Genomic DNA, 17,901 nt, shown 5'->3' with positions numbered 1-17,901 from the left:
AGTTGTATTGTAGTTGAACCTACGCATGGCAAGGAATGATTATTATTGCCATTTGTTTTGGAGGTGGACAAGTCCACTGGACTTCCTTTACGACCAGTGTGGTACACCTCAGTACTATTTTTAGATGTGCTCTAAGATAATCCCCGTCTAGGGGCCTGTCTGCTCCTCAATGTTCTCATAGGGGAGTTTACAACTAGATTTGATTTATGCTCTGGCGGCCTCGTACGGTGTTGTCCATAGTCTTGACCCCCCCACCGGCCTCGATGAGGCTCATCATGGGTCTGGGCTACTATTCCCCCCCTTTGTGTCTCGGGACCCCCCCACCAGCGGGTGGTGTTGGTGTCCGAGGCGCAAATGAAAAGATCGGACCCGATGTACGAGTTGTCAGCGGCCGCGTTGTTATGAGAATGGCTGTAACCTTTCAACCAAATCTCCTGGTGTTTGTGCTTCAAAACGCTCAGTGGCTGTCGAGGCATGTCAGTCCCCACCGCGTGTGGCAACCTCTTCAATAACTGCGAACTGAGACGAGGATATCGGTCTGTGATATCGCAAAGTGTTTCACCAGTGGGAATCATCGGGTCAGTTGCTGGACTGACGCCATTAGTGTCATTGTAAGGGTTGACAGTCCCCAACAAAGCGGAAGGTGTATCATCGGAAGCAGAGTATACTCTGCGCATCGATGTTTTTCTTGCTGAGACGGCCGCAGTACTTGCGGAAATGTCTGAAGGGCAAGAGGAGTTCATCTCAACTACCGTATTGCACGACTGCACGGAGGAGGGAAGTTGCTTATTAACAGAGACAGCTGGCTCGAAATCATGAAAAGAATGGTCAATCAGGTTGGCTGATGGAATGTGTCGAGATATTGTAATATCTCTTTGGATCGGATTCTGCCCCAAGAGGTTTTTAAACGTCTTTTTCCAAAGGGGTGCTTTTGACAGATATCCCTCGTGACTGACTGCGTTGCAGCTAGCGTTAGGGGAAGACAGTGTGGTCAGTGGAGAAGGCAGGGTGGCCTGTGACCATACCTGGTTGGTTTTCCAATCCATCAATGGGAGTAACCGATCCATCAAGTCTGCTCCAAGTAGCAGGGGTACAGTTTCGAGGCTAGTAACGTACACAGGGTGGACGAGCGATACGTCCTTGAAGTGTAGTTTCAGCATGACTCTCAATGTGAGAGGCGAGGTAGTCTGAGTGACCCCTCGAAGTGTAGTGTCGCATCGTTCCACTTTTAACCAACGTTTAGTTGGCTTCAAAGCCTTTTTGAGATCATCAAACAATGTTTGAGAGATGAGTGATATTGTCGCACCCGAATCAATTAGCGCATGACAAGTTAAGCAGTCCTCCAGGACTGTTTCCAGGTACGGGCGTTTAGATTCGTGTTTAGTGGACATATTCCCCACAAAGTGGAGTGATTGTTCGCAACGACGTGATGTGTCAATTCTGTTCAAGGTGGAAGCAGATCGACTTTTACGATTTTGAGTGGGCTTGGCTTTAACGAAGCGTTTGACCTTTTTCTTCGCAACCTTTGTATCAGAGTCTATAGACAAAGCCCGGGGGCTTGTTTCTTGATCAAGCGGGCCCTGGATAGGGTCTTGAATGAGAGCGGGAGAAATTTGAACTTTAACGTCCTTGCTATGGGTGTTAATTCCTGCGGACCTGGTGTCCGGTAATTCCCCGTCTAGTCCTTGTGACTTATCTTTTACCCTTTTCTCAAATTGTTCTCGCTTTAGTTCTTCCCGTAGTGGAACTGCTGGAGAACATTGGTCTACGTTTTGATTGTCCTTCAACCCTTTGTTACCCTTGTGCTCTGAGACTTTGTGTGGGTTAGGTGCAGGAACGTAGCGAACAGGTCGATTGTAGCGGTAGTCATGTTGATTGCGACGTACTTTACAGTTATTTCGACCGCGGAGGTTATTGGAATCATGGTTTCGTGGTAGAAACTGTTGTTGTGCGTCATCTCTCAATGCTCCAATACCTGATAATGCACCCTCTAGCTGGAGTGAGTGCTCCTGGTCACACTTCAAAACCGAGTGGTCAGGGCTCTTAGCGTTGTGAACTTTTGATGCCTCAAAAGCTGTGCTTGCAAGCTCTCTGAGTTGTAAGATAGGCAAGCCAACGTGGGCGGCAGGGCCCAAGTAGGTAATGAAGGTAGGATACATGTTCGACAGGAACATTTGTTTAAAAGGTAACAGGTCTTCCATGCCTGTTTCAGTGAATAGGCCAAAGTAAGCTGAACGAAGCCTATGATAGTAAGCTTGTGGGTGTTCGTTCCGAGCTTGTTTAACGGTGTTAGCCAGTGAGCTATTGTGTTTGCGAGTCGCAGAACCACTGAATTCTACTTTCAAAGCTGTGGCAAGTTTAGCGTAGTCATTTAGCACGTGTTGCTGTTGTAGACGAATGAACCTTGTCACGTGTCTATTTGACGTTCGCTTCAACAGGTAAACCCTGTCAGAAGCTGTAGCGTTCGGGTAGCCATCCAACGCGTCCTCTATGTCAGTTAGGAACGTCTCAGTATCGTTTGGCTGACCTGGAACGGGGTCAAAGGTGGGGAAATACTTGACGAGTTTGTCAAGGTATTCCGCGCCAAGCGGGCGGAGAGGGTTGGCTTCATCCTGTGGAGAGATTGGGGCCGAAAGGCCAAGAGAAGAAGCCAAGCCTTGTTGTTGTTGGCCAAGAGGTGCAATATTACTCGGTGCCGAATGGCCAAGAGGAGAAGACTGAGGGAGGCAAGGTCTGAAACCTATCGTCTTTACTCCTGTGAGTACAGGGCTCCGGTTGCTTGGATTGGTAGTCGCGCTGTAGAGCGTGACCATTCTGGACTTCATCCAGATGGTACCTAAGGGTGGTATTCTGCTGCATCGCAGAGTCCACTTGAGCGCTTAGAGTACTGATTTTGGACACGTGAGTGTCACACTTGCTCCTTTCGGTCTCAAACTTATCTGTCATGGTTTGCAAATAGAGGTCTCGAGTACGGAGCGAGAGATTCAGTGATGAGATTTCCGCTGCTTGCTTAGAAATCAATATTTCCATCTTCATCACCTGAGTTCTCTCATCATTCATTTGGTCAGCGACTTCAATGAGTTCTGCTGATTTGTCATCCAACTTTGACATTATGTTCATTAACTGATCGTCTTTGGTCTGCAGCGTTTTGAGTAGAACCGTGTTATTTTGAGTAACGTTCAACATAACTGCATGCATGTTATCAAGTTGAGCGCTCCTGTTTGTAGATAATTCTTCAGATTTATCTAGTTTGGCGTGGACATCATCGTGTTTAGTTTTGTATAAATCGAGTTGTTCCAGTAGCATTTGATTTTGTTCCTGTAGAAAACGATTTTGTTGAAGAGCTTGTGCTTGTTCATCGTCATACGTTTTTGCAATTTTATTTAATTGTTCAGTTTTCAAGCGCAGCTCCATAGCTAGCAGAATTCTTCCATTTTCTGCATTTGTCATTAGTTTCCTGGTTCTCTCCACCTGTCCCTCCATGTCTACCATCACCTGCTCGTGCTTCAGCTGTGCACTGCGGTGTTGGACAGATGCCAATCTCGGGTGGCAAGACATCAGGGCTAGACTGGAGAGAACCTTTACGAGGCTTGCGCCTGATGGTTGATTTTGGAAAGTGCTGTCTGCTTTTCCACTAAGGGCATAATTAGTGTTGGTATCGCTGCTGAGGTCAGAGATCAATACATTTGCGGCTGGAGGTTCACTAATTAGCGGGCGGGTGGGGATTACCCCCTCTGATGGCTTGCACATTATTAGAACATTTTGAAAGGAAAAATGTTTTTCCTAATTTTCCTAAATTTGGTTTTGGAATATATTGGAAGCTGCAAAGACAAGTTTAATCTATTTATAGACGTTAATGAGCGATCAGTACTGGACAGTACTGTGGAAGTTGGACGTGAATGAATTTTTAAAAGCAAATTGAATTAATTAATCAATGCCAATGATTAATCCTACCCGTGTAGGCTATCTGGGTATTAAACTTTAATTAACATGAGATGTGGCTTCATCTAGGTTATGATAAGTTTAAAAGTGTCTCATTTGATTGGAAGAACATTAAATTATGTTCAACAATTTAACTTATTAAATTGAATGAGACGATAATCCATACAATCTCTGTTGATTGGATATCATAAGTGTAACAGTAGACCAAATGTTTGGAACATTCAACACTGTGGTACACTTCCCCCTAAGGCCGAAACCACATGGGATTCCCGCTGGGGCGGGGCTTCTGTCAGTAGTGGATTACTGACTGGGTTTTGAAAAACCCAAATTTTACTGATTGATCAATTTAATGATAAATCAAACCTGTATAGGCAATTTGTGAATTAAACTTGAATTAACCTGAGAAGTGCTTAATCTAGGTTAATATGAGAAGTTTAAGATGTCTCATTTAATTGGAAGAACCTAGAAAGGTATGTCCGACAATTTAAATAAATAAATTGAATGAGACCCACACAATTGAAATTGCTGGATTATTTAACCGTGATCCACGTTTGGATATTCGCCACTTCTTTTAAGGGATGTACTTGCGGTTCTTTACCACCAGGATGCGAAATGCTGAAATCAAACGGAAGTACAAAGGGCGGGACTTCCGTCGCGCGAGGCTGAGGAATTTAAACAGCACAGAACGTGAAAAAAAAAATTCCCTCTATTTTAGCTTGCACCTCGTGGATTTCCCACCTCGTGCTTACCCTATGTTGTTCAGAAATATCACGCTTTAAGCACAAAATAGGTTTAGGTTTCGTAGGTTTACTAGTGACGTCTCACATTAAACCATTCGGCCTACTTTGCTAGCGTTATGTTGACCGGAGCGACACGGTACATAAATATAGCTATGCCTTTAGTCAGTCCACCATGTGGTAGGCAGACAAATACTTCGGCTCGGTCACCGAACGAATATCTTCTAATTTCTAACCTTATTGGCTCTAGAAGTTAATATTGACCGACAGAAATAGTACCGTTTGGCCTAACGTACTAAATCTGGAATTTACCACTCACTGCTCTGACGCTAAAAGACCGGAGGCGCAATGCAGCCTCTTCAAATAGGAATACACACGCAACCAATTTTTATAGAAAGTAGTCTGTTTTGTACGATTTCTGTTTGCACAATTGATATTTGGAATTACACAGCAGAGTCTAATTCTATCTTAGATCCTTCACAGGGGGCGTCATATATGTCGTGTCTTTGGTACCGTTAAATTGAAGACTTATAGTTTTTATCATAGATTCCTATAATTAGGGGTTACGCGATCACTTGAGTAATAGCGTAACTAATTAACTATGAATTCGAGGGCACCAGGGAAAGTTATTAGATTACAAGGTTATTATTTCCCAATATAACCTTTCAGATATTTTAATATCTGATCAATAGTCCTCTCATTAATGATTCATTTACTCTACCTTACGTCAGTCTCATTCCAAACGTCGTAAATCGCTGATCTGCACGAACCCAGTCTTCACTATGAGTCATCCATACATCAATTGTCTTAAATCATTTATTTATTACTAACTAATTAATTCACAGAAATGCATAAACAAACAAACTTAAAATAGTTACATGAAATGGTGGAAGGAATATGCCCTAGTGGGCTAAACCGGCATGGCGGCTGTTAGACAAAGGGAAAGTTGCGTTCGACTAAGAATTCACTACAGAGTCCATAACTATAACAATTAACATGCTAATCCTTACACATGAACGCTCACTCATTCGGGAACAATTGCAATCAATATATATATAGTTACGTCCAGTGTGTGTGTCCTTGGTCGTTGGAGAGAAGTTCGTTTTGGTTGGAGTGAAGTTCTGTCTCGGTTGTGGATTGTTCAGAGGGACATTCGTTATAGAATGATTGTTTCGGCGGTTGTCTTTCTTCGCGTTCAATGATACCGAATTCCTAGCTGCAGACTAGAAGTCAATATCAAAGACTTGTTCTCATTCGTCTTAAGAGTTTAACCACGTGGTATAGAAAGTAATTCTACTCAACCTTCGTTCTCCTCCTTGGAGGATAACATGGTCTCAACCTTTGTCCTCTCGTGATTGAGAGAAACATGGTCTGGATTGGTAATTTCTTAAAGTTGGCTTTTATTCAGATAGCAGAGAGGGGTGGTCCCATGGTCTCTGACCCAACTGGCTCAGGGGCGGTCCTTGGATTTAGTTCAAATACAACCAAATAGTTGTATTTTCCTTCATTAAACAGTTCAAAATCATATTACACAATTATACAAACAGTATCATGCTCACTCATTCCTTTTATACAACACACAGATGTAAACCTCATATCTGAGGTTATTATATAAACAGCGGTATGGTAATGTGGTCCCAGAGTCTCACGTGATTTTCCCACGTGGTGACCAATGGACATGTTAATAGCTGGACTGTCCACCGATCATTCCTACTTGTGCAGGAATATGAAATATGTTCGTACCTCAAGTTCTGTGAGGTGGAAGAGAATTCCTTTGTCCTGAAAGTTTACCCTCTCTCTTAATACTGTTTAGCCATGAGGAGATCCTCAGGAATTTACGACATCTCTCTGTGATCACAGCATGGGTTGAAGGAGTGGAGGCAGGGAGAGGGGGATGGGGTTTGCTATACCCACGCAGGCAACGTCATGACACCATTCAAAATCTGAATGGCACACATACGCAATTCATGTCTCAATACTTAAAAATCTTTATTTTACCTGTCTCCTCCCCTTCATCTACACTGATTTAAGTGGATTTAACAAGTGACATCAATAAGGGATCATAGCTTTCATCTGAATTCACCTGGTCAGTCTGTTTTGTACATTCAGTGTATATTACTAAAGTGCAGTTATTGAAGCAGGTGGGCTGTCTGGGATTTTTTTGTTGTTGCTGATGTCGGGAAAAGATATTCACACGGTCAGAGCCATATATCATCAAAGGGTCCAGGCTTGTTATCATGTACAAGGCGCCCGATAAGATATCTCACTCTATTAGAAAATACCCAACAAGGCACATCCCATAATGTAATCTACCAAGGATACTCTATTGCAGGGGTACGCAACTCTTACCCTATGAGGTCCGGAGCCTGCTGGTTTTCTGTTCTACCTGAATGTATTGTACACACCTGGTGTCCCTGGTCTAAATCAGTCCCTGATTAGAGGGGAACAATGAAAAAAAATGTAGTGGATATCATGACACAAGGTGAGACCCAGATGCAGATGGTTGGAGTTTACGATGTTTAATAATCCAAAAAGGAGTAGGCAAGAGAATGGTCGTGGACAGGCAAAAGGTCAAAACCAGTTCAGAGTCCAGGAGGTACAGAGTGGCAGACAGGCTCAAGGTCAAGGCAGGCATAATAGTCAGGCAGGCGGGTACAGAGTCCAGAACAGGCAAGGGTCAAAACCGGGAGGACTAGAAAAAGGAGAATAGGAAAGGCAGGAGTACGGGAAAAAGGCTGGTTGACTTGGAACATACAAGACAAACTGGCACAGAGAGACAGGAAACACAGGGATAAATACACTGGGGATAACAAGCGACACCTGGAGGGGGTGGAGACAATAACAAGGACAGGTGAAACAGATCAGGGTGTGACAGTGGAACTGACTTTGAGGTCCAGAGTTGACTTTGTGGGCGTTATGCCATGTGGCTATTGGGTTAATCCATGTGTGCAATTACGAACAGCAGTTGATGTTCAAAACTCAAAGGGCTTTTTCTTTTGTATTGTATTGTATTAAGGTAATTGGCTGTTGTAATCCCCAACTCTTATTTTTGCTTTTCCTATTGTGAAAAAGGAACTACAAGACATGAATTACTTCCTCTGGGCACGCCTTGTGCCGGGTTTAATTTGTCACTTTCCTGGTCAATGTGTAACTCGATTTGAGTTTAGGCATAGCAGGTAACAGCTATTTGCCAGGTAGAGGCATGGGACCAAATAGTATTTGGAATTGTTCAAATACTTAAGCTGCGCTTGACTGAGCTTTCTTGGCGCAATGTTAACAATGGAATAGTCCCAAAACTGCAAACCCCGCCCATCTGGCACTGCAGGCAGGCTCAAGCAAAAACTCCAGGTATTTGAAAGATTGTAAATACTATTTGAACCCAGGTCTGGTACCATATTAGGTTACCAGGATATTGTGCAACACATAGGAGGATGATTCGACTTGCATAGGCCCCATACCAATGTTCTTCTGACCCTGTTATGTGTGTCTTCAGGTATCATGATATGGAAACCAGTAAATAGATCATACACAAGTCATGTATTAATAAGCACTGAGAAGTAGTGGTGTAGTGGAGGGTAAATACACCTAAATGTCATTTACAGACCTTTTTTATTTTGTGCGAGCATTTACCCACTTACTGCGGGAAAATGTATTGAAAATATAGGGACTACTACTTTATTTACAGCTATAAGAGTTTACCCACCTATGTTTTTACCAGTACATCACTGCTCATAAGCACTGAATATCTTTTTGTCACTACCTAGCACTTTTTTTATGACATAATTCAAGATACTATACATACAGAATGTGCTTACCAGCGGTTAAGAGCATTGGACCTGTAACCGAAAGGTCACTGGTTCGAATCCCTGAGCCAACTAGGTGAAAAATCTGTTGATGTGCCCTTGAGCATGGCACTTATCCCTAGTTGCTCTGGATAAGAACGTCTGCTAAAATGTAGAATACCCAGCTGTGTGTGTACGTACATACATTGCAAATAAAATGCAAGCCATGGTCTCCCCACATTTTGTACGTCATCTTTCAGCAATGATTAAGTAAAGTGAACCTGTAGATTCTGTAGGAATGATGCTTCCTGTACATGATCTCATGGTCTGGTAGAAAAGTGCTTATGTCATTGCTACTCAGCTGGCGCTCCTACAGAGTATAAATCTGCATCTCAAAGAGCTGCGCCACCACACAGCATGCCAGTGGGTCTCCACAGAGACACACACTCAGGCATACATGTACACACACAGAGATAGAGACAAACACACATGCCTTAGAGGTCAGCAGTGTATTGTGCTGACTGACTCAGCAATAGGAGTTGAATAGGGATTTTGCTTTCACTCTCACTTGGGTGTCAATGAAATGGTGTTAAGATACAGTAAGTACATTTTTTAATTCTTCAATCCAAACCATCATCCGTTTTCGGGGATACATTTTCTTCTTTCAACACAGTGAAAAACTAGGCATGTACAGTGCTGTATTTTAAATTAAATAAGCAGTTATGTTTTTGTTTTACACTATTGCCTTTTTTTATTTTGCTGAGTACTTCAATCCAAAAGTGCCTGCTTCCAATTTTTTGCGGTTTTGATTGAATAGGGTTGACTTCCCCCTGCCTGCACAAAGGCCTGTCCCCCCTCTTCTGCTCCTCCAAAACCACACCTCAGAGTAAAGTCTCCACGCACATCAGAGGGCAGAGGGCTGCTTTATTGCCAGGTTACTCATTCACTTTCATCAGATTAACATAGTCAGCTGCATCCTCTGCTTTTAGGAGAGTGAAGAAGTGGCATGTTGTGTAAATAAAACCCTTCAAATACATGTCATATACTTAAACTTGAATGTATTTGAGGTGAGCTTGAATTAGCTTTAAGTTTGCACTTTTAGGACTTTTTTTGTCAGGTTGAATTTGCAACCATGAGTGCACTTTTGATTTCATGTAGACTACCAGGCAATTGTAAAAGTGTGATACACTATACAGTATATACAAAAGTATGTGGACACCACTTCAAATGAGGGGATTCGGCTATTTCAGCCACACCCGTTGCTGACAGGTATATAAAATGTATCACACAGCCATGCAGTCTCCATAGACAACATTGGCAGTAGAATGGCCGTACTGAAGAGCTCAGTGACTTTCAACGTGGCACCGTCATAGGATGCCATCTTTCCAACAAGTCAGTTTATCACATTTCTGCCCTGCTACAGCTGCCCCGGTCAACTGTAAGTGCTGTTATTGTGAAGTGGAAATGTCTAGGAGCAACAACGGCTCAGCCGAGAAGTGATAGGCCACACAAGCTCATAGAACAGGACTGGCGAGTGCTGACGCGCATAGGGTGTAAAAATCGTCTGTCTTCCATTGCAAAACTCACTAACGAGTACCAAACTGCCTCTGAAAGCAATGTCAGCACAAGAACTGTTTGTCGGAAGCTTAATGAAATGGGTTTCCATGGCCGAGCAGCCGCACACAAGCCTAAGATCACCATGCGCAATGCCAAGCGTCGGCTGAAGTACTGTAAAGCTCACCGACATTGGACTCTGGAGCAGTGGAAACGCTTTCTCTGGAGTGATGAATCACACTTCACCATCTGGCAGTCCGACGGACTAATCTGGGTTTGGTGGATGCCAGGAGAACGCTATCTGCTCCAATGCATAGTGCCAAATGTAAAGTTTAGTGGAGGAGTGGTCAGGGGCTGTTTTTCCTGGTTCAGGCTAGGCCCCTTAGTTCCACTGAAGGGAAATCTTAACGCTACAGCATACAATGACATTCTAGACGATTCTGTGCTTCCAACTTTGTGGCAACAGTTTGGGGAAGGCCCTTTCCTGTTTCAGCATGACAATGTGCCCGTGCACAAAGCGAGGTCCATACAGAAATGGTTTGTTGAGAGTCCTGACCTCAACCCTATTGAACATCTTTGGGATGAATTGAATAGCCGACTGCGAGCCAGGCCTAATAGCCCAACATCAGTGCCCGACCTCACTAATACTCTTGTGGCTGAATGGAAGCAAGTCCCCGGAGCAATGTTCCAACATCTAGTGGAAAGCCTTCCCAAAAGAGTGGAGGCTGTTATAGCAGCAAAGTGGGGACCAACTCCATATTAAGGCCAATGATTTTGGAATGAGATGTTTGACGAGCAGGTGTCCACATACTTTTGGTCATGTAATATACAAACAAAAACAGAACTACATATCAGTATGAACACGCTTTTTAATGGCATGGGAATAATAGTTAGTTCACCCAAATTACTAAATGACATATTGGTTTCCTTACCCTGTAAGCAGTCTATGGAAAAGGTATGGAGTGTAACTCCAGTCCTGTGTAACTATGTTGGTAGAGCTGGTTGATAGAGCATGGTGCTTGCAGCGCCAGGGTTGTGGGTTAGATTCCTATGAGGGACCAGTATGAAAAAAAATATTTAAAAGTATGAAGTCGCTCTGGATAAGAGCGTCTGTAAAATGTAAAAAAAAGTGTATGACAGCAATCCATGCTTTGGTTTAGTTTCACTGGCACTGTTTCCACATGCTAACGTGTTAGCATTTGTGGCACAATTCCCATTCAAGTCATGGGACAGATATTATCCTCACAATAAATTTCAGATACTTTTGGATGATTTGGACTTGATGTGCGAAAAATGCTAATATCGCTACCATGACTTGTATGGGATTTATGCCACAAATGCTAAAACAGTGACAGGAAAACTAAACCAAAGCATGGCTGGCTGTCATACCTTGTCCATAGACTGGAAAGCAATGTGTAATTTTCTGTAATATGGGTGAACTATCCTTTTTAACTTTAGGCCAACAAGTATAATGCATTATGATGCCATGGGCATGTATGATCCTATAATGTTTTGGGGAAGACTTATAATTAGACAGTGTTAAGGGCTCATACTGTACATGCTTATAACAAGAAATAGTGTCACCAACTTATTTTTTTAAGCTACGGCCACTCTCAAGAGTGTGAAACTCTTGTAGCTGACGTGTTCGGTGTCCTGTCCTGTCTCCCCAGCCCAAGCCCACCAGGGGACGGATGCGTATCCACTGCCTGGAGAATGTGGACAAGGCCCTGCAGTTCCTCAAGGAGCAGAGGGTCCACCTGGAAAACATGGGCTCACATGACATCGTCGACGGCAACCACCGCCTCACCCTGGGCCTCATCTGGACCATCATTCTCAGGTTCCAGGTAAGAGAGTCTTCAAACCAAAACGCATGAAACGTATGTCTGATGCAGAGGTGTGGTGGGGAGAAATGATTTGCTACAAATGCTTTTCTAGGTTTTCAATTGGGTGATGGATAAGTCTTTGCAACATATATAACGGACAGCGCAACACAACCCGAGGGCCTCCCCCAAAGCACTGCTCCCATTGAAAACCATTGAATTGCTGTGTTTTTTGTGCATCCATTTGTCTGGTTTGAACGCTCACTTAGCCAGTGTTCTATTATTATCCTGGAGACCTATTGTGTACAGCAGGGTCCCGATTATCTGAATCAGGTATGTTGTTATTGGTATGTGAGCAACAAACCCAGTTGCTCTCCATGAGGAGAGTTGGCCAGTATGCTGATTTCAATCCAACAGAGCGTCAAAAGCGTATTTACTGTAGGGCCTCATCCTTTATAACAGTGATCTAATACTAACTTGTACTTATCAGCACACATATTACACAGTCAATTATTTACATAAAGATTGTTATAACATGAATAAGATATGTAAGGCAATGTATGAGAGCACACCACTTGGTATGGCAACTGCTTGGCATCAGATCGCAAGGCGCTACAGCGGGTAATGCATAAAGCCCAGGACCACTATACCAGGCGGTGTCAGAGGAAGCCAAAGACTCCAGTCACCCATGTCATAGACTGTTCTCTCCGAAAAGTGGTAACGGAGTGCCAAGTCTGGGACCAAAAGGCTCCTGAACAGCTTCTATCCCCAAGCCATCAGACTGCTGATCAGTTAATCAAATGGCTACCCGGACTATTTGCATTGACTCCCTTTTTTTGTTGTTGCACTGACTCTCTTGCTTTGGCTCTATGCACATTCACTGGACTCTACCCACACACTCACACATACTACACTGACACTCTCAACATACACATACACACACTCACACACATTCACACTGTTTCACACTCTTCCCACACGCTGCCACTACTCTGTTTATTATCTATCCTGATCGCCTACTCACTTTTACCCCTACCCACATTTACATATTACCTCAATCCCCTCAACTACCTTGTACCCCCAGCACATTGACTCGGTACCAGTACTCCTTGTACATAGCTGTGTAATTGTTATTTTAATGTATTACTATTATTTCTTTTTTTATCACATTTTCTTACTTTTTAACTCGCCATTGTTGGGAAAGGGCTCGTAAATAGGCATTTTACAGTAAAGTCTACAACTGTTATATTTGGCGAATGTGCCAAATAAAATTCGATTTTTGATTTGAGACTGTTCACGGGTGCTGTTGTATCATTGTCTGTGTGACAGATCCAGGACATTAGTGTTGAGACTGATGGAGACAACAAAGAGAAGAGATCAGCCAAGGATGCCCTGCTCCTCTGGTGCCAGATGAAGACTGCTGGGTGAGTGATTGACTGTCACCTTGCTTTCAGACACGTTTCTTAGAGATTTGAAATAGTTAGACTTGGGTCATCTATATTACAGCTCTCAGTTCCACCACTTGACTGAAACAATCCTCCTTAAGATATACATTTATTTAGACAGCAACACCATTGTGACATTTTCATTTACTTTCAGAATAAGTCATTAAAGAAATTCCAGAAGAAGATCCACATCTTGAATTATATAGAAATTGCTTTGGGAATGAATTTGAACATTGAACACATCGTAATATCTGTTGTTCTCTGTTTTGTTCTTTATAGCTATCCAAACGTGAACATTCACAACTTCAGCACCAGTTGGCGAGACGGCATGGCATTCAATGCCCTCATCCATAAGCACAGGTAACAAGAGTCTGTTTGATCAACTATCCTTCATGCCCTTGTGGGTCACATTTTACAACGTTCCTAACATATTTCAGATAATTTTTCTCATGTAATTCAGACCAATTATCCTTTGTGATTTATGTCACAGTCTGCTATTTACTTTATATGGTCACATGTAATGACCCAATATATCTTTTTTTTATCCCACCTCCAACCCCCCGCATTTATGACGATTTATTTTCTTATTTACAATAGAGTAATGTTAAAATAACTACTTTTTGGTGTCTTTGGGATTTATTGATCCATTACTGTACGTCATTTGGTATAATTGTGTTGAATCTTTGAGATATTGGAACATAACTAACATTTCAACAGGTAAATGACATCTGGGTATTTACCTTCTGATTCTTTGGTGGTATACTGTGTGACTGGTGCTGTTGTATGATGCTTTGTCTCGTGTAAAGGCCAGACCTGATTGACTTTGACAAGCTGAAAAAGTCCAATGCCCACCACAACCTGCAGAATGCCTTCAATTTGGCTGAGCAGCATCTGGGGCTTACCAAGCTCCTGGACCCAGAGGGTGAGTTCTGGACTATGCTCTTCTATGTAATAGAGGAGTGCATATGGAAAATAGATACATCTGGTGCAACGCATCATTTCTCAGTGTACAGTCGTGGCCAACAGTTTTGAGAATGACACAAATATTAATTTTCACAAAGTCTGCTGCCTCAGTTTGTATGATGGCAATTTGCATATACTCCAGAATGTTATGAAGAGTGATCAGATGAATTGCAATTAATTGCAAAGTCCCTCTTTGCCATGCAAATGAACTGAATCCCCCCAAAAACATTTCCACTGCATTTCAGCCCTGCCACAAAAGGACCAGCTGACAACATGTCAGTGATTCTCTCGTTAACACAGGTGTGAGTGTTGACGAGGACAAGGCTGGAGATCACTCTGTCATGCTGATTGAGTTTGAATAACAGACTGGAAGCTTCAAAAGGAGGGTGGTGCTTGGAATCATTGTTCTTCCTCTATGAACCATGGTTACCTTCAAGGAAACACGTGCCGTCATCATTGCTTTGCACAAAAAGGGCTTCACAGGCAAGGATATTGCTGCCAGTAAGATTGCACCTAAATCAACCACTTCTTGGGCTTCAGGGCGCCCAAGAAAGTCCAGCAAGCGCCAGGACCGTCTCCTAAAGTTGATTCAGCTGAGGGGTCGGGGCACCACCAGTACAGAGCTTGCTCAGGAATGGCAGCAGGCAGGTGTGAGTGCATCTGCACGCACAGTGAGGCAAAGACTTTTGGAGGATGGCCTGGTGTCAAGAAGGGCAGCAAAGAAGTCACTTCTCTCCAAGAAAAACATCAGGGACAGACTGATATTCTGCAAAAGGTACAGGGATTGTACTGCTGAGGACTGGGGTAAAGTCATTTTCTCTGATGAATCCCCTTTCTGATTGTTTGGGGCATCCGGAAAAAAGCTTGTCTGGAGAAGACAAGGTGAGCGCTACCATCAGTCATGTGTCATGCCAACAGTAAAGCATCCTGAGACCATTCATGTGTGAGGTTGCTTCTCAGCCAAGGGAGTGAGCTCACTCACAATTTTGCCTAAGAACACAGCCATGAATAAAGAATGGTACCAACACATCCTCTGAGAGCAACTTTTCCCAACCATCCAGGAACAGTTTGGTGACGGACAATGCCTTTTCCAGCATTGTTGCTGTTGGCTCGGGGAACAAAACATCGATATTTTGGATCCATGGCCAGGAATCTCCCCAGACCTTAATCCCATTGAGAACTTGTGGTCAATCCTCAAGAGGCGGGTGGACAAACAAAAACCCACAAATTCTGACAAACTCCAAGCATTGATTATGCAAGAATGGGCTGCCATCAGTCAGGATGTGGCCCAGAAGTTAATTGACAGCATGCCAGGGCGGATTGCAGAGGTCTTGAAAAAGAAGGGTCAACACTGCAAATATTGACTCTTTGCATCAACTTCATGTAATTGTCAATAAAAGCCTTTGACACTTATGAAATGCTTGTAATTATACTTCAGTATTCCATAGTAACATCTGACAAAAATATCTAAAGACACTGAAGCAGCAAACTTTGTAGAAATTAATATTTGTGTCATTCTCAGAACTTTTGGCTACGACTGTACTGTTACTTATGTTTTTGTTATCCAAATAAACGTAATAAAAAAGTAATAATTCTTAACTGGAATGTATAAAATACTGTAGGGGCCAGAGTCTGGTCTCGTGATAGCGCTGCAGACTCCAGACTACATATACCCCCTGGTGATGGGGATTTGAGCCATGTCTGCCATTTTCCACTTTCTACCTGCTTTACCTTCCCACTGCCCTGTCATACAAAATAATGAAATACAAAAGGAGATCTTCTTTTAATATTTTTGTAATGTTCCAAATCATTGTCACTATGACTTACAAATTGTATTAACCAATCAGAAATGTAATTTTTGCTTCACAGATATCAGTGTGGACCACCCCGATGAGAAGTCTGTCATCACATACGTGGTGACATACTACCACTACTTCTCCAAAATGAAGGCCCTGAAAGTGGAGGGGAAACGTATTGGGAAGGTGACTCAGTGTTTATTCTTAATTTATTATCTCAAATTCCATGTTTGTTTGTTGGGTTGTTGTCAACAAGTTGCCTCAGTTGTTCGGGGCAGAGTAAGAGCTTTTCAGATTTGGATTCAAATAGTATAAAAACTTTCAAGCTGTACTTGATTGAGCTTTTAGGGCATAATGAAACCAATGGAATAGTGCCAAAAGTGCAAACTGTCAATCTGGCACTTCAGGAAGGCCAAACTAAAAGAAAGAAAACAAATACTCTTTGTTCCGCTAGGTACTAGACAATGCCATTGAGACAGAGAAGATGATTGAGAAGTACGAGTCTCTGGCCTCAGACCTGCTGGAGTGGATCGAGCAGACCATCATCATCCTCAACAATCGCAAGTTTGCCAACTCTTTAAACGGGGTGCAGCAGCAGCTTCAAGCCTTCAACACATATCGCACGGTCGAGAAACCCCCTAAGTGAGTAACCCCCGCCAGCACCCAATCCCAAATCAGCTCCTATACCCCAATGCAACCCCTATGCACTTATGGAGATCTGACAAGATGGGCAATCTTCAGCTTTTAAGACCCTCTTAAGAATATTTGTAAATGTCTAATAATATTTACTCAAGGTATAACATTGTCCAGTTACCTTGCCATTCCTTGACCCCTTTTTTGGTTACTGTTCCTGTGACATTCCCTGAACATCACAAATTCTTTGTTCCAAACTTCTGAACCAATATTTCTATGAAAAATGTATGTCACTACCTAAAGCAAAAATGTCAAGTCCTAATGTTAAATGAATGGCACAACATTCTGGGTGCACGCCTCTCTCCTGCTTGTAGTGGAATGTTCTTCAAAATTTTTGTTCTGCTATGTCCATGAATTGAAGTGATAAAGTATGCATGTTCAGTATGTAACGATGCAGAAATAAGACATGACTGTTGCATTCCAAAAACGCTTTGAAATAAGTGCAACCCTGCAAACTTGAAGTAATATGATGTGTTCAGACATTAGCCTTTTTATACGCTGTCAACATTTTCACTCCCCCAAAACCATTTCTCTTTTTATCGATCAGGTTTACTGAGAAGGGCAACCTGGAGGTGCTTCTGTTTACCATCCAGAGCAAGATGAGGGCCAACAATCAGAAAGTCTACATGCCCAGGGAGGGCAAACTCATCTCTGACATTAACAAGGTGATGCCTGTAGTCTCTGACGAATGCTTTAGGGTGACGTTTCCCTAGGTACAGATTAAGGATCAGTTTCCCTTCCCCCAATCCTAACCTTTACCATTAGCGGAGAAAATGCCAAACTGACTCAAGATCAGGGTCTAGGGACAAAGTTACCCTACTCCTTGACCAATGTTTTGTCTTCATGAAACATCAAGTTGTTCACTATCTCTCTCTCCTGTTTGTCTGTGTCAGGGTGTTTGGTAGTCTTTCTTTGGTGTGTGGTAGTATTATTATTAGTAAGTAGGCGTTTTCCTATGGTATAATTATTACAGCCAACTCATACATTTTGCATCCGGACATAAAACTGTGAGATTATGAAAGAGTTTAATCCACCATTGGCATAGTGTGTAGTACAAGACAGACTGGTGGAAAATGGTGGCAATTCAACATGTAGAATAGTCTAGAAATGAACAGACAAATAACGTCCGATGTTCATGTTGGTCTGTCTTGTCCATATGATATACCTGA

At 42.7% G+C, this 17,901-nt stretch overlaps 1 protein-coding gene across 5 annotated transcripts in view; it reads left to right on the top strand.

Moving 5' to 3' along the window:
- LOC139566991 (spectrin beta chain, non-erythrocytic 1-like) overlaps window positions 1-17,901 on the top strand; it is a 124,758-nt gene that overhangs the window by 50,876 nt on the left and 55,981 nt on the right. For all 5 annotated transcript variants that reach the window (XR_011673197.1, XM_071388400.1, XM_071388404.1 and 2 more), the window contains 7 exons: window positions 11,686-11,859; window positions 13,165-13,259; window positions 13,560-13,640; window positions 14,087-14,202; window positions 16,113-16,225; window positions 16,494-16,681; window positions 17,280-17,397. Coding sequence is in view for 4 of the 5 variants with exons in the window: in XM_071388400.1 (XP_071244501.1) it covers window positions 11,686-11,859; window positions 13,165-13,259; window positions 13,560-13,640; window positions 14,087-14,202; window positions 16,113-16,225; window positions 16,494-16,681; window positions 17,280-17,397 (885 nt within the window). In the remaining variant the exon portion in view is untranslated. The remainder of the gene's footprint in view (window positions 1-11,685; window positions 11,860-13,164; window positions 13,260-13,559; window positions 13,641-14,086; window positions 14,203-16,112; window positions 16,226-16,493; window positions 16,682-17,279; window positions 17,398-17,901) is intronic.

This window comes from Salvelinus alpinus, unplaced genomic scaffold, assembly GCF_045679555.1.
Source record: "Salvelinus alpinus unplaced genomic scaffold, SLU_Salpinus.1 scaffold_40, whole genome shotgun sequence".
In the NCBI taxonomy this organism is placed as follows: Eukaryota; Metazoa; Chordata; class Actinopteri; order Salmoniformes; family Salmonidae; genus Salvelinus; species Salvelinus alpinus.
Note: the sequence above shows the minus strand (reverse complement) of the source record. Positions and strands in the feature narration are given on the sequence as shown.